At 31.5% G+C, this 13,682-nt stretch overlaps 1 protein-coding gene across 3 annotated transcripts; it reads right to left on the bottom strand.

The window, feature by feature from the left end:
- Positions 1–1,548: 1,548 nt before the first annotated feature.
- LOC147079458 (solute carrier family 66 member 3) lies at positions 1,549–10,064 on the bottom strand. 3 transcript variants are annotated; one of them, XM_085941225.1, is made up of 5 exons: positions 9,585–10,064; positions 6,633–6,845; positions 5,823–6,048; positions 4,775–4,895; positions 1,549–3,542 (listed from the first exon to the last, which is right to left on the bottom strand). In XM_085941225.1, the coding sequence occupies exons 2-5, from the start codon at positions 6,782–6,784 to the stop codon at positions 3,400–3,402; spliced, it is 642 nt and encodes a 213-aa protein (XP_085797351.1). In that variant the 5' UTR covers positions 6,785–6,845; positions 9,585–10,064; the 3' UTR covers positions 1,549–3,399. The 3 variants fall into 3 exon arrangements, with proteins under 3 accessions (XP_085797351.1, XP_085797339.1, XP_085797344.1); XM_085941213.1 differs by lacking the exon at positions 9,585–10,064 and adding an exon at positions 9,144–9,394; XM_085941218.1 differs by lacking the exon at positions 9,585–10,064 and adding an exon at positions 7,444–7,509.
- Positions 10,065–13,682: the final 3,618 nt, after the last annotated feature.

Here is a 13,682-nt window from a genome sequence, read left to right as displayed (position 1 = left end):
TTTTCTGTAGAATGATGGAAAGACATTATATACATTGTATATTATATATTTTTATTTGTGACAGTGGTAATTAATAACAACATATCTGCATATTTTAGAATATATATATATATATATATTTGTGTTTTGTTTATAACAGTAGGTACAGAGCATAAAATGATTTATAATATTAAATATTGCAATAACAATAAAATATATTATTACAATCGTCACTATAAATTCATTAAGTTATAATCTTGTATATTATATTACATAATATTATTGAGTATGAGGATATTTGATGGAAATTAAATCTATATTCAAATTTAATTGAATTTTGTAAACTACCTTGAGAATTAGTTTCTTATCGCACTTTAAAGTTTTTATGAGACGAAATTAAGTAATATTAATGTATTATAAAAAAATTAGTGTGGTAGCATTTCATACACACTAAATAAACAAGAATAAAAAATAATGTATGTAAATAAATTATACAAAGCAAAACAAAAATAATAATAAAATGGTAAAAAGTAATACTGGGCAACAATTATGCATTTGCTTGGCTTAAAATATTGGTACAAAATAGTGCCACTTTCATTGATTTTTTGCGACAAACTACATTTAATACTAGGAGTACAATAATTGTGTAATACTACCATAGATAAATAATTAATCATCAAAAAATAATTGGCCTAAATATCACTGGTCAAATACAAATTAATAATAACAAAGTTTTGAGCTGGCATCTTATTATTTACATGAAGATAATATACTTACAACTTCTATTATATCACAAAAATTAATATAGCCAAATGGGGCAAGAGTGGGCTGGCCCATGAATATTTTACTACATAGCAACTTCATTGTCGAGCAATAAATGAAACACGAGAACAACTCAAATACGTATACTGAGGTAAAATGTCACTATTAAAATTTATACAAAATGACATATGTAGTAAAATGTAATATCACAACAAATAACATTGAACATAAATCACTTATGCATAATGTAGCACTCATTTTCTGGTAGTACCAAAATTAAATGAATCTAATAGGAGTGTTTCTCATCGTACGGCATGTAAATTTCGAGCATCCATCTTTACCTTGACCATTCACTACCAATTGATAGTACGCCAAGTTCATTAGTCAAGTTACAAAAATTCACCGGTTTAAATAAAATTATTGTTAATATCATAAATTATAATTGACTGTAGTTATTGACTAAATATTTACAATTGACCTTAAGGTGATTTGCTCATTTTATTCACTATCTTGGTGAAAATGTGTATTTTTCAACCATAATTTAAAGAAAATAATTGTTTTAAATATAAACCAAATATTAAGCATTTTAGTTCTCTGAATCGCTACAATTTTTCTTAAAGATGTCGCACTCTAGTTACTTTTTAATTAAAATCTTATAAATGGTACTACTTTATGTTCATTTTTACAATTTAAAATTACGATGTTCACTCATAAGCGGTGATTACACTTATTTTACGAAATAATGATTGTTAGCCATTTGCCCAACCCATTTGGTTCATGCTCTGTGAAAGCAATATCTTTTTTTTTGCGAGATCGGACCCGTACCCATGGTTTCAGAGACAGTCATACTACTAAGTACGCCACTGTGAGGTATTTATACCTCCATAAAATTTTATAACTCATGTAATTTTTCCAAATACACGGCAAATAGTCACACCTGTCTTAAGTATCGATTTGTTTTAATTATGCATTTTCGTCAAGACAGCGAAGAAAACAGAGCAATAATACCATTAATGTGCCTGTTTAAAAACAGAGGTAAAAATAAATTAATAAAAAAATACATCACAATAAGAGTAGGTAGTTATGTAATACGGATATGTAATACGGGTACGTAATATGGGTAAATCATAGGTACATAATATAATACTATATATCAGTGGCGAAGCGTGTCTGTTAGATCGAGGTAAACGATGAATAACAAAATTATCATAAATTCAAATATTTTACATGGTATGTGGTCTAGCATATTGTTGCAATAATGATAATTAATGTGACTTAACTTCATATTGTTGACTTTATCTGGAATGAAAATGTTTAATCGATAAAAGCGAATTTCGTTTTCCTTCTCATCATCTGACCAATATTTCAATAAAAATACTGAAATTTCAGTAGACATGGCGTAAGTTATATTTGACAATTTGGAATTATTTGCATCAGCATCCCGCTTGCTAGGGATGTACATTGAATGATCCACTTTGATTAAGGAGTTGAGAACCCAAGTGCACGGTCACCATTAGTAGTAAAATGATTTTGTCATTTTTTTTATAATATGCTTATAAACTTTTCATACAAAGCAATTACACCTGTGAATCTCTTCTTACACATAAGTATGTGGGTGCGTGAAAACTGCTTCTAATTTGTTTTATACATTTATGTCATTGGTATCCTTATAATTGTCATCGATCATCGATTTTCAGATGTAATTCAATTTTCGCCCCATAATTTCATAAACTCCATAGAAACTACTTGTCCGATGTGCGACACAAAAAAATATAATATAATGGCTGATTTTTGTTATCGTTATGACTTTCTGTGGAATGCGATACTACTATTATTCAAAACTAATGAATTTAAGTGTATGCTGTTTTCTGCAAATCGCAGGTGGCATATTAAGCGATCGGTGAGATTTTTTTAATGAATTTATTGTACAACATTTTGTATGAAGGGAGCCTGTGTGATTTATGCAGAATGTAGAAAAAACATGTTAGATTATGTTGTTAAACATGATAACTTATTTTTGCCCCAATTATGAACTGCCTGCTTTTCAAATAATTATGCCTACTCAAATAATTTGTTCTATGACATGCTTGTATTTAAAAATATTTTTTCTAGGAAACGATTAAATAGTCATTGAGTAACTAGTCTTCGCCACTGTTATATATAACTAATTTACATTTCAAGCACTCATCAGTTTTCTCTCACCTCATTTTTATGATCATGGGCATCATTTTGACGGATAGTATGTCATCATCATAATGGCTGCATTCATAAGGTACTATTATCAGTAGTAATATTTATAATCCGAGAGGAAAAAAATACATTAAATTATCTAAACGTAACAATTATTTCAATGATTCAGACGATCATTCACAAAACACGCATATTTTCTACAAACACTAGTTTATGACCCGAATCGTCAATAAATAGATGATGAATGAATCATTCCCTCAAAATGGGAGCAGCCAAATATTAAAGGCAGTTGAATTAGCAAGGAAGTGAAAACTTGTATTATTTAAGTTTGTTTCATTGTAATCACTTAAGAAATTTTATACAATTTGAGACATGTATAGGAAGAGAAAAAGCCATGACAATGTATATTTTTATAACAAATAGTCCCATGAGATAAAGAAAGAGTTGAAGGTCTAACCAATGATACTTTTATTCTTTTCTAGTCTTTGGTTCCTCTTTTGTCTTGTAGAACCAAGCAGCGATGAGTATTGATGAGCTTAGTATAGTTGATATTCCAAAATTCATCAGAAGATTCATGTCAGCAGAATCCACATACACAGTGAATATTCGTGCTGGGACACATAAAAACATACAAATTTTTTAGTTAAATTGTTACAAAAAGTAGATAAGAAATCACTGTACATACAATCAATCGCACAGCAGCACAGATTTTCGAAGAAATTGTCTATGCAAGTCGATTACTCATAATAAGCAATAAATTTTTAAATTCAAACTTATATTATACTCATTAGTTACAATGTATCACATATTCTGGCACTTTGTTTTAGAAACTGTTTACAGCCTGTAATCGACACTATGCCAACACAAATAGTTTTTGAAGTTCAATAACTATAGTCTGTTATCTTTAAAAATAATAGCGGCATGTATATAAGTTGATATTATTGAGGTAGTTAAAAGTCTTGCTGTGATTTGGTGTAAAATCGGTGCAACCATGAAACAGGACTATTAAGTATAGTTCACTTTTCAACTGGATACTGCACATAATATAAGTGTATGTGAAGCAAAGTTGAACTTCTTCAAAGTAGGTGGTGACAAATGGTTTTATTAATTTTGATTTAAAAGCTAAATGTGTACAGCAGTTTTCAATATATTTTTCTTGTATTCTATTCTCTTGTATGGTGACGTGTACGCCAACTGTTTGAAGTATTATCATAAATGTTTATTACTCGACAGCAATCGTCTGTGACTTTGTCCCTGTGAAACATGTAATGAAATAGTGGACAGAATAGATAAATAGACAGATTCGTTTTGAATATCATTTATCCATACTATTATTTTTCAAATCAATCAGATAAACGATGATTTCTATAATATAATTAAATCTGAATGAAAAATCATGGTATATAGTTTTAATTTGTCAATAACATGATTCGTGGAATAGGGTATTGGTAACATGCCTGACTTGTAATCAATAAAGTCTTTAGTTTTAAACCGGCCATTTTTTGTTTTTCAAATCAAATATGATGCCTTTTCATTATGCATTACCAGGATTCACTATAGTCGGAAAATTGGTATTTCAAAGTTTCGCGCAGAGGCAAAAGCCAGTCTTAAATCCAGTCCAAAAAGAACATTACTACACAACAGTAAATAAATTACCATTTTCGTTCCTACCTGTAACACGGGGCTCCACAAAGTGGAAGGTATACTAATAAACTTTTTACGAGAAATGGCTGTTGACCACTTGCCCAACGCTTCGGGTCTTTGCACTGAAAAAAACTCATATTGAAAAAACAAACGCATTTATATGCTATAGATTATATACTGACAATAAATTAATACTCACAAGCGTTAGTGAGCGCAGATATAAGCCAGGTTAACAGGGACACCGCCTGTGATTTCTTGGAATGCACAATTTCATAGAGGAACACGAGTTTACTTGAAGCGCTGATTGGGGTGCAAATCGGCTATAAAGAAAACAAAAGAAAAAACCAAATTATATTTTCTTTTCTTCTTTCGTCCATGTTCAATCCTAATAGGATCATATGGGCCTCCACAGAGTGTAGGTTTGTATTAACAGATTTTATTTTTACAAGAAATGGATGTCAGCCACTTGCTCAACCTATTAGGTCCATACTCTGACTCATACACTAATTGAAAAACAATATGTGTAATTGCCAGACCCAGGATTCGAACCTGGGACCTCCGACATTAGAGGCCAGTGCTAAAGCCACGCGCTTAAGCACTAAGTAGACAATTCATGAACTGTCAATTCGACCTATGACAGTATTATTCATTATGATAAATATTTTTTTACCACAAAATAAAATATATTAATACCATAAGAGTATTATCATAAACATTGTCAATTTTAACATAAATGCTTTATATCTTAAATTTTGATCTAGATCTAAACGTTAATTTCTAAAATCTGATATGACAAAGTATCATCTATAGATTATTTAGGCTAAGCTTAATAATTTTTAACCTTCATACAGTTCCTTGGCCCTTACCTAAGAATTGGTGGGTAAATATCACGTGAAAATACATCCTTTGATTCCTTGATTTTTTTTTCAGATGTTTATCATGTCTTTTTATATCTGATAGTTGAGATTCTGTCGCCATATTTATTATACTAAAAAATCTCATGAATTACCCCTTTTCAAGTCATTGGTTATAATATCCAACTTGTCATTTATTTCAATGACAGAACACCGCAATTTTTGTTTATTGAAATTGCTATCCGGATAATTGCAGTTCAACTGTAGTTATTTTATGATCTAATTATCCTAAATAAAGTACAACAACTTTTGAATTCTGTCACATCATAATATACTGAAGCTTGTAAGTACCATCATATTGAAATGACGAATTTGATTGATTATCATACTCACTACAATAAGTGTTAGAATGGATGCAGGAAGAATGCCTTTTGTAAACAATCCAAACAGAACGAAGTACGCCACAATACAGATACGAATATTTGAATCTTTCAGCATATCCATGTACTTTAATACAAAATATATTAGTACTAGTTCTTGCACTAGTATAATTGGATACTCCATGTATGAAAGCAGATTGTAACCATTACAAAAATTGTACAACAACATGGCGGTGTAACTGGAACACAATGAAACAACTCATTAATTTATATATTAGATTAAACAAAAACATAATTTAAAAAAACTCAGAAACAATAGGTACATATTAGAAAAAGTTCTAAGCCGAGTGGGACTCAAAACCCATGTCTTTTACTTTATGGGTATGCGCTTTCGCCTCTATGCTATCAACTGTCTATGATTCATGCAAATTATTTCATATACTTACTTTTTATTGAACAATTAATAATATTAAAAAAACTTTAAATTGCCGCAAGCAGTGTAAAGCACTATTTCAATTATTGTCATAATAGTTGATAAAACAAACAGTGATCTTCAAATTGTTTTAATTAATTAATAAATATCATCATGGATTATAAATCAAAAAATTAGAAAAATTTATTGATTTTTTAAAAATTCGATCATAGATAAATTCTACTAGAATCATGCGCACAGTAAGCGCTTAACTGAAATGCTTTCACTGAAATTGAGCTACATGATTGGAAAACTTTGAAGACTGATTAACAACACTGTTTTCGTCAGTAACATAAATAAATTGTGTTATTATTATTTAAAAAGTCAAACGAAATTTTGTAATATATTAACCTGAAAAGCTCCAAACTAAGTCCCTTCATGTTCATTCCTTCGGCTGATTTTAACGAATACAAAGTCATGATCTGTGGGACTTTCAAAACAAGGCATGACGATATTGTCATAATACTCAACGCATCAGAAATCATCTGCACAATTGGCAACATTTTTATTTTACAATCACAACTTGCCCAGCAACTCTGTTCTCAAATATCAGGTCGACACAATCTGAAAGGAAATGTTATTATTAAGACTATTAGATACAACTTGACTTGAACCCTTGAGCAACCTGTTGAAGGTTATAAATTTTGAAATGAAGTTATGAAAAAGTTTCCTTAAGCAGACCAAAACCCATTCAGAGCTTAACACATTTACTGCTGACCAAATAATTACTAATTAATTACCACATTTAAATATCATGTTAATTATATCTAATGGCCAACTAATGCAATCGCGCCAGTCGTGTTGTCAACACTAAATGAGTTACCTCAATATGATAAGGAATATAGTATTACGTTTTATTTTCAGAAAATTTTTGGTGCACACTATTAGAACAAAATCATATCTCATCATAATCATAATACAGATAAATGCTATCGCCAATATAGTATGCAACACTGTTTTTGAAGACTACTCCAGACCAATATACATGTCTGCAAACAAATTATACAATGGTTTGTAAACTTTTGCTGCTATGAAAATGCATAAGGACAATAATTTTTTCGAAACTCAATGTAGGTCTGTCTACATTGCAAATAATGCTATCAAATTAAAAAATTAAATGTGATTTCGACAGTCTACATTGTATAACACAATCATTGCTGACCTTTTAATTACCACATTTAAATAACATGTTAATTATATCTAATGGTCAACTACTCCAAACGCGCCAGTCGCAGTGTTAGCACTAAATGAGTTAATGTCGTGTCTTGCTTGCTCTCTGTAAAACAGCATTCCACAAGACTATGCGTCACTTGAAGCAGTAAAAAATTTCGCACAAATATGGCCACACTTAGTCGCTAGTACATTTCCACATGTTTTCCATCAACAGAGCAATACAAAAAACATAATCCTTTGAATAAAAACATTAACAGTTTTTATATAAAGTTTACGTGTTTATGGAGATATATTCATGATCTTATTACAGGTATATTTATTATCAGACTGATTTGGCCTTTCAAGAAATTAGAATTTTCAATATCTCTAACTACTAAATAGATAATAATGTATTTTAAATGAAGACTTAAGTATGTTGAATAAAATTATTAATTAGGTATACCTACATCATTAAGGTTAAATTACAGCACTGCCAGTTTAAATGGTGAAATTAAAATGGAATAAGTAAGAATTTTGTAATTATGAGGCTACTATTTGCAAACCCGGCTCCAAAAAACATTTTTTGCGGCAAAATGCCATAAACTGTTTTACAGACTAAATTGTATGATTTTTTTTGGTTCATTTGTAGTGTAACTACGTAGTATATTTAAATAAGAAAACAAAAGGAAACTTATTCATTTCAATATTAATAAAGAATCTATTTACACTTAATGTATGTATCAAGCCGGGTTTGAAAGTGAAAGTTGGATAGAGCCGTTTCAACAACTTAACAATTTGGATTATAGCGCCTGTACACGTGCATGGATTTATTTGCACCATAGTCTGTATTTTAAACTATAGCGATAATAACTGTTTCACGTAAAAATGCTGACTGTCTCGCCAATATCATTCTTAAAGTACTCTTTAAGAATGAGACAGCGAGACGCGGTGTTGTCATTGTATGGTGCTATTTGACAGGCAGTGAAAATCGGTTAACATCAAAATGAGTAAGTATCTGCGCGGTAGTTTTTTTTTCCCGGCAGGTTCTCCACTATCGTTCAACTGCGCAGGCGCAGATATCGCACAGTCCAATTGTTGCATAAAAATTCAGAAGCTTCTGAACTTTTTTTGATCCATGCATGCAATCTTGCAACTTGCACGATAATACGTGTTTACATGTACATTTTTTGTTATGGCCGTGATAATATGTAGGTACTATCAGCAGTAAATCCATGCACATGTAAACCCACCTATACAAGTATTCAACTAAATGACATAGATACCACTAAAATTTTAGTTACATGACTCAAAAGCTGAGCTCCTATTGGCTAACGTGAAACGAGCCGTCTTTGAAACTAAATGATTGTGGAATGTTTGAAAGTTTCGTGTTACTTATTTAGATTTGATATTTGGGTTCGAGGCTGCTCTCTAAAAAAATTCTTTAAAGTGTATTTTTTTTACAAAACGTCATTCAAGGTTAATATTTTTCAAAATTATTGAGACGAGCGGTGTTTGAAAAAAGTAGCCTCATTATAAATGAATAAGTAGCACTGAAATTCTTAGATATAATAACTTATCTGTCAAATCAATTTATTTCTGATTGAACATTAGGCACTTACTGAAAATTGAATAATTTTTTTTTATTATATTTATAACAGAAAACAAAACAAGTAGTGACATTTTCGACCAACCAAAATATCCACAACATACCCGCAAAATAAATGGTTCCAATATTTCACCATAAATGGTATAGGTATAAATAGGTATGAAATCACGTTTCAGTAAACAGTAAAAAGCACCAACATTCGTCCAAGTAATTTATAATATATTATCTTTTAAATTCAGTGTTATCTGTTCGTACAGAAATGCGAGTTTTCCACCTGTACGCGCTAAGATTCTTTTATCACAATCAACAAACATGAAAATTGAAGGTAGGATCTCGCTAGCCTTGATCTGTCACTGCATATAAAATAATTGGTTATAAAGAACAGAGACTAATATACTACATATATTTATAAAGAATACCAAGGTAATTGACCAACATGAAAATACGCTATATTTAGACGCAGCTATTTTAGTAAGATAAAACAAGTTCTACCCGTACTCTGTATAAATGACGTTAAAATAAAATTATGTTAGAATAATAATTACCTGGTTTAGCAATCAACCTACAAGCCAGTAACGAAACACAATTTGATCCAAAATTTCCCTGCGAAAACGGTGGTTCGCTGACAACCGGGCTTTTAAACGCTATAGCGAAGAATGGAGGAATGGTCAATTATATATTTTTTAAATTTACTGCCATTCTCCAAATTTAATATACCTATCGCTTCATATCACCGATTGGCCATACAGTTTGTCAAAATTAGTCTATGGTTATACTTGACGTTAAAGAGGGACAATGTTATTATTATGAACGAACTGCATATTATATTTTTATGTATGGAGTATTTGTATTTTATAAAATATATGACAACGTTAGTGTTAAACAATGAAACAATCTAATGCTTTGAAATATCTCTTGCCGCCAAACACAAACATAATAATATTGTACTCATAGCGAACATAATATATTTTACAATATTTATTTTTCTAAAAATAGTGACAGTTCATACCATAGACAGTACGAACGGTTTTATTTTTTATATTGTGGATACATAACCATGTTTTTTCGCCGAAATAATGCTTATTATTTAATATACCTAATATTACACATTATTTACCATGAGAATACGTAATAATAAAATAAAGAATCAAAGTAAATTTTACGTTTCACAAATTGTTATATCTGATTTTGAAATATGATGCATGTTCAACATAATGGTACTATCAGCAATATGTGATAAAGCAACTTGAAAACGGATCTGCGCAGAAACACACTCGTTTTCGTGCGCATATAGTAAGTGTGTAAACGCTGCGTCTGTGTTGAAAAGTATGTTTTACACAAAGAGATTGGCCTCCTCACACAGAGGGAGCACAGAAATATCAGTGCGTACACGTTTTGTGAGCCAAAGTTATATTTCTCTGAAAATTGGTACACTTTGCTCTAAATGGGCCGTACTTGGACATAAAAACGCCCCACTGAGTATTTTTTTATCAATACTTCAGCTTACAACTTACTAGGTAATTTATGATAAACGTATTTTCATTATAAAAAGTTCTCGCAATAAAAACTTTATTAGGATTCAGGGTAAGAAAGAATAATGCAAATGGAAATAAGTATTTTATTTTTATTAACACAAAACACACAATATTTTTAAAGATTAAACACAAATCAGTTAGAGTTTGCTCTTCCTTTTTCTCGTGAGGTTGGTCATTTCTTTTTCTGGTAATACCAAAACCCGCGTCCCAAACAATTTTATATAGGTACGTAGGCTTGGGAGGCTCCTTTGTTTCATTATGATATGGCTCAAGGAACCAGGTAGAAGTTATCTGGACTTCAAAGTCAACATGAATAATAAGAGTTTTATTGGTAGGTAAAACTCCTTTCATTATTAGAATTTGACTTTGACGTCTCTGAGATATCTGTTTGTTATCACCTGGTGTTGGGTATGTCAAATTCCTGTAAGTGACCATAATTGACTGACGAGGTATAGTCCAACGTGCCGTTCAATGTATAGGGTTGAATAGAGAAGTTAATGGTTCTTTTCCTCTTCTGATGGTGGTGTGTCCATCGTTCTCTGGTAGTAGTCGTGAAATGTCAAGTCACTACGCCAGTTACCCCTTTCTGAGATGTCATCTATCGGGTATTTTTCTAGCCAGTTTAAGGAAGCCACCGCTGATCGGACACTGCCAGGTGGTTCTTGTACCCCTGATTCTAACAGGACTGACCTTATTCAATTCCCTATAACTGCCCTGGTGGCTGGTTTTGGTGATCCTCTTGAAGATATAAATAATTCAGAAATAAACCTATTAAGGTTCAAATAGACTATATGACGATCGGGCACATATATGCTAAGAACGTTTTAGTGTCTATGATCAAATCTATGCCATTCCGATATTTATACATACATATTATATGACAGCTATGACATCGTATTTACACTGTGTGACACAGGACGCCAACATAAGAAACGGGTTTTTCGACATATATATGACCGATCGTCATAGAGTGTATTTGAAGCTTTTGTATTCTTCCAGTATTAAACACTTTTTAGCGGAATAATAACGTAGAATAATACAACACTGATTTGTCTGTGAAGAAAAATGTGAAGAAAACTGTGAAGAAAAATGTAATATTATTATTATAAACACTTGTGAAAAGATACGGCGGCATTTCTTCTGGCTTTGCATCCTATTGCATTGCAAAAGACTATGTTTTTTTTACTTAAAATGTCGACGAAAATATCTCACTTCTTTCAAGATCGAGAAAATAACAAAATTATATCCGCCATGTTGTTTTACGACACGAACTTGAAGGTAGCAGCTCCAGTAATACCAACTGTCTTTCTCCGATTCGTATTTTTTACGTACCTAAATGATGGAATGTTCCCTCTCTAGTCTTCGATCTCTTTGGTTTTACACGATACAATTTATATATTTAGTTTAACAATGCATACCCCATCTCGATCGGGCTATTAAAAAAACCTTTACAAAACAAACACGAGAAATTTTTGTTTTTAATGTGACTGAATATTATAAGTGATGAAAAAATCAGTGTGTATGTAAGTGCTCGGCCGTAGTCATTTGGCGGGCGCGGCGCGGCGGCGTCTTGCGAAACTCAAACGTATAACCGTGTGTATAATGCCACAAAAAAGACACTGTCTACGAACATTTTACACACAGTTATACATTTGAGTTTTGCAAGACGCCGCCGCGCCGCCCCCGCGCGATCACTACGTTCTTGCACTAAGTGTCAAAACAGCGCCTCTAAAGAGCGTTGTAATACTTATTGATTATTTCGAGAATAATTTGGCGTGGCTTTTGTATAAATTTGTTATCTCATAATTTCAAGATGTCTACAGTCGCCCGTATAAATCGGTGCATTTATGGTCGTAAGAGTTACCTACATAATAAGGGGTCTCGGAGTTTCTCAAATTCTCCGTTATTTTATTTTCTGAGAAACAAAACACCTATACATTTTCATTTTTCAACAGAAATGACAACGCGTAATATATTTTTTCCCTAAATACTATGATTTTGGAGGTTCTGTACTATAATTTCACTTTGAAAAGATGGCAGCACTGGCGACAACGGACAAATATCGACAATAGCGTATATTATCTATGGACAATAGCGTTACACTGGCCAACCGTACTATAATTATAGTATTTGTACTATAATTTTCGTCTCCGTACTATGTACGATATAAAACAGGTATAGTACGCCCAAAATACTATAATTTTGAGAAATCGGAAAAAAGGTTGACAATAGAAGAAAAACAACGCCAAAATAATCCGTGAGAAGCCAAAAAAAAATAATCCCCATGTCTAAAAAAAGGTGACGTCAATTATTTAACACAGCGATTTTCAAACTGGGAGGCGCGGAGTGTTGCAAAGGGAGGCGCGAAAAGTTTAACACAATTAATGTAGCCACAGGTTTGCAGTTTGCAAATGCATAGTTCATAAAACGGCCGCTAGTTATAAACTACAAAAAAAACAGTCCTATAAAAGGTTGTTTGCAAACTTTTCTGCAAATATGGAGACTAATTTTATAATCCCACACTTCTATACTATTGTGAAGCGCAATGGCTATATCGTAAAAAATGAAATAAAAGGGTCAAATTAATCATAATGTTGAAATTTGAGGCAAATTTGTTTAGGAACGATAATTTTGTTGTTAAAACTGTCTATTTGGTAGAAATTAAAAAAAAAATAGTGAATAAATCTAATGCATTCAGTGATTTAAAACGACAAAGTGAAGGTATTCATAAAAAATTGGAGCTTAGGAAATCAAAATGACAAAAAAAAATTTCGCCATGTCTCCACTTTTAAATGATTTCTACGCCAGATATATTGAAGCAAAAAAAAATTATTTACTGAGTTATGGTTAGTTTGCCAATGCACTTTTCACAGTATTTTATTAATAGCAAAAAAAAGTATTTTAAATATGTGGTTGAAAAATCCTTACCCGGGGGATCCGCTTCAGGATGTGGGGGTCCATGATAGAATCCATTTGTCAATGAACGAAGATGAATTTGGATTGACTACAATTGAAATTGATTGTGCTAATAAACAAGCACATTCGTCAAAAGTTAATGTAATATAAGTAATAAAACCTTGTTTCTTTTTTTTTTCATTTTTGTATTCG

This window comes from Rhyacophila brunnea, unplaced genomic scaffold (assembly GCF_057557595.1).
Source record: "Rhyacophila brunnea isolate RB1 unplaced genomic scaffold, BYU_Rbru_1.0 scaffold_1, whole genome shotgun sequence".
Taxonomy (NCBI): Eukaryota; Metazoa; Arthropoda; class Insecta; order Trichoptera; family Rhyacophilidae; genus Rhyacophila; species Rhyacophila brunnea.
Note: the sequence above shows the minus strand (reverse complement) of the source record. Positions and strands in the feature narration are given on the sequence as shown.

What these genes read in the sequence shown, in the direction of transcription:
- LOC147079458 (XM_085941225.1), bottom strand. Translation starts at nt 6,784, where the DNA reads ATGTTGCCAATTGTGCAGATGATTTCTGATGCGTTGAGTATTATGACA. An exon ending in CCATTCTAACACTTATTGTA is followed by an intron (nt 4,896 to 5,822) that starts GTGAGTATGATA and finishes TTTTCTTTATAG; the next exon opens with CCGATTTGCACCCCAATCAG. An exon ending in ATCTGCGCTCACTAACGCTT is followed by an intron (nt 3,543 to 4,774) that starts GTGAGTATTAAT and finishes TATGTGTCCCAG; the next exon opens with CACGAATATTCACTGTGTAT.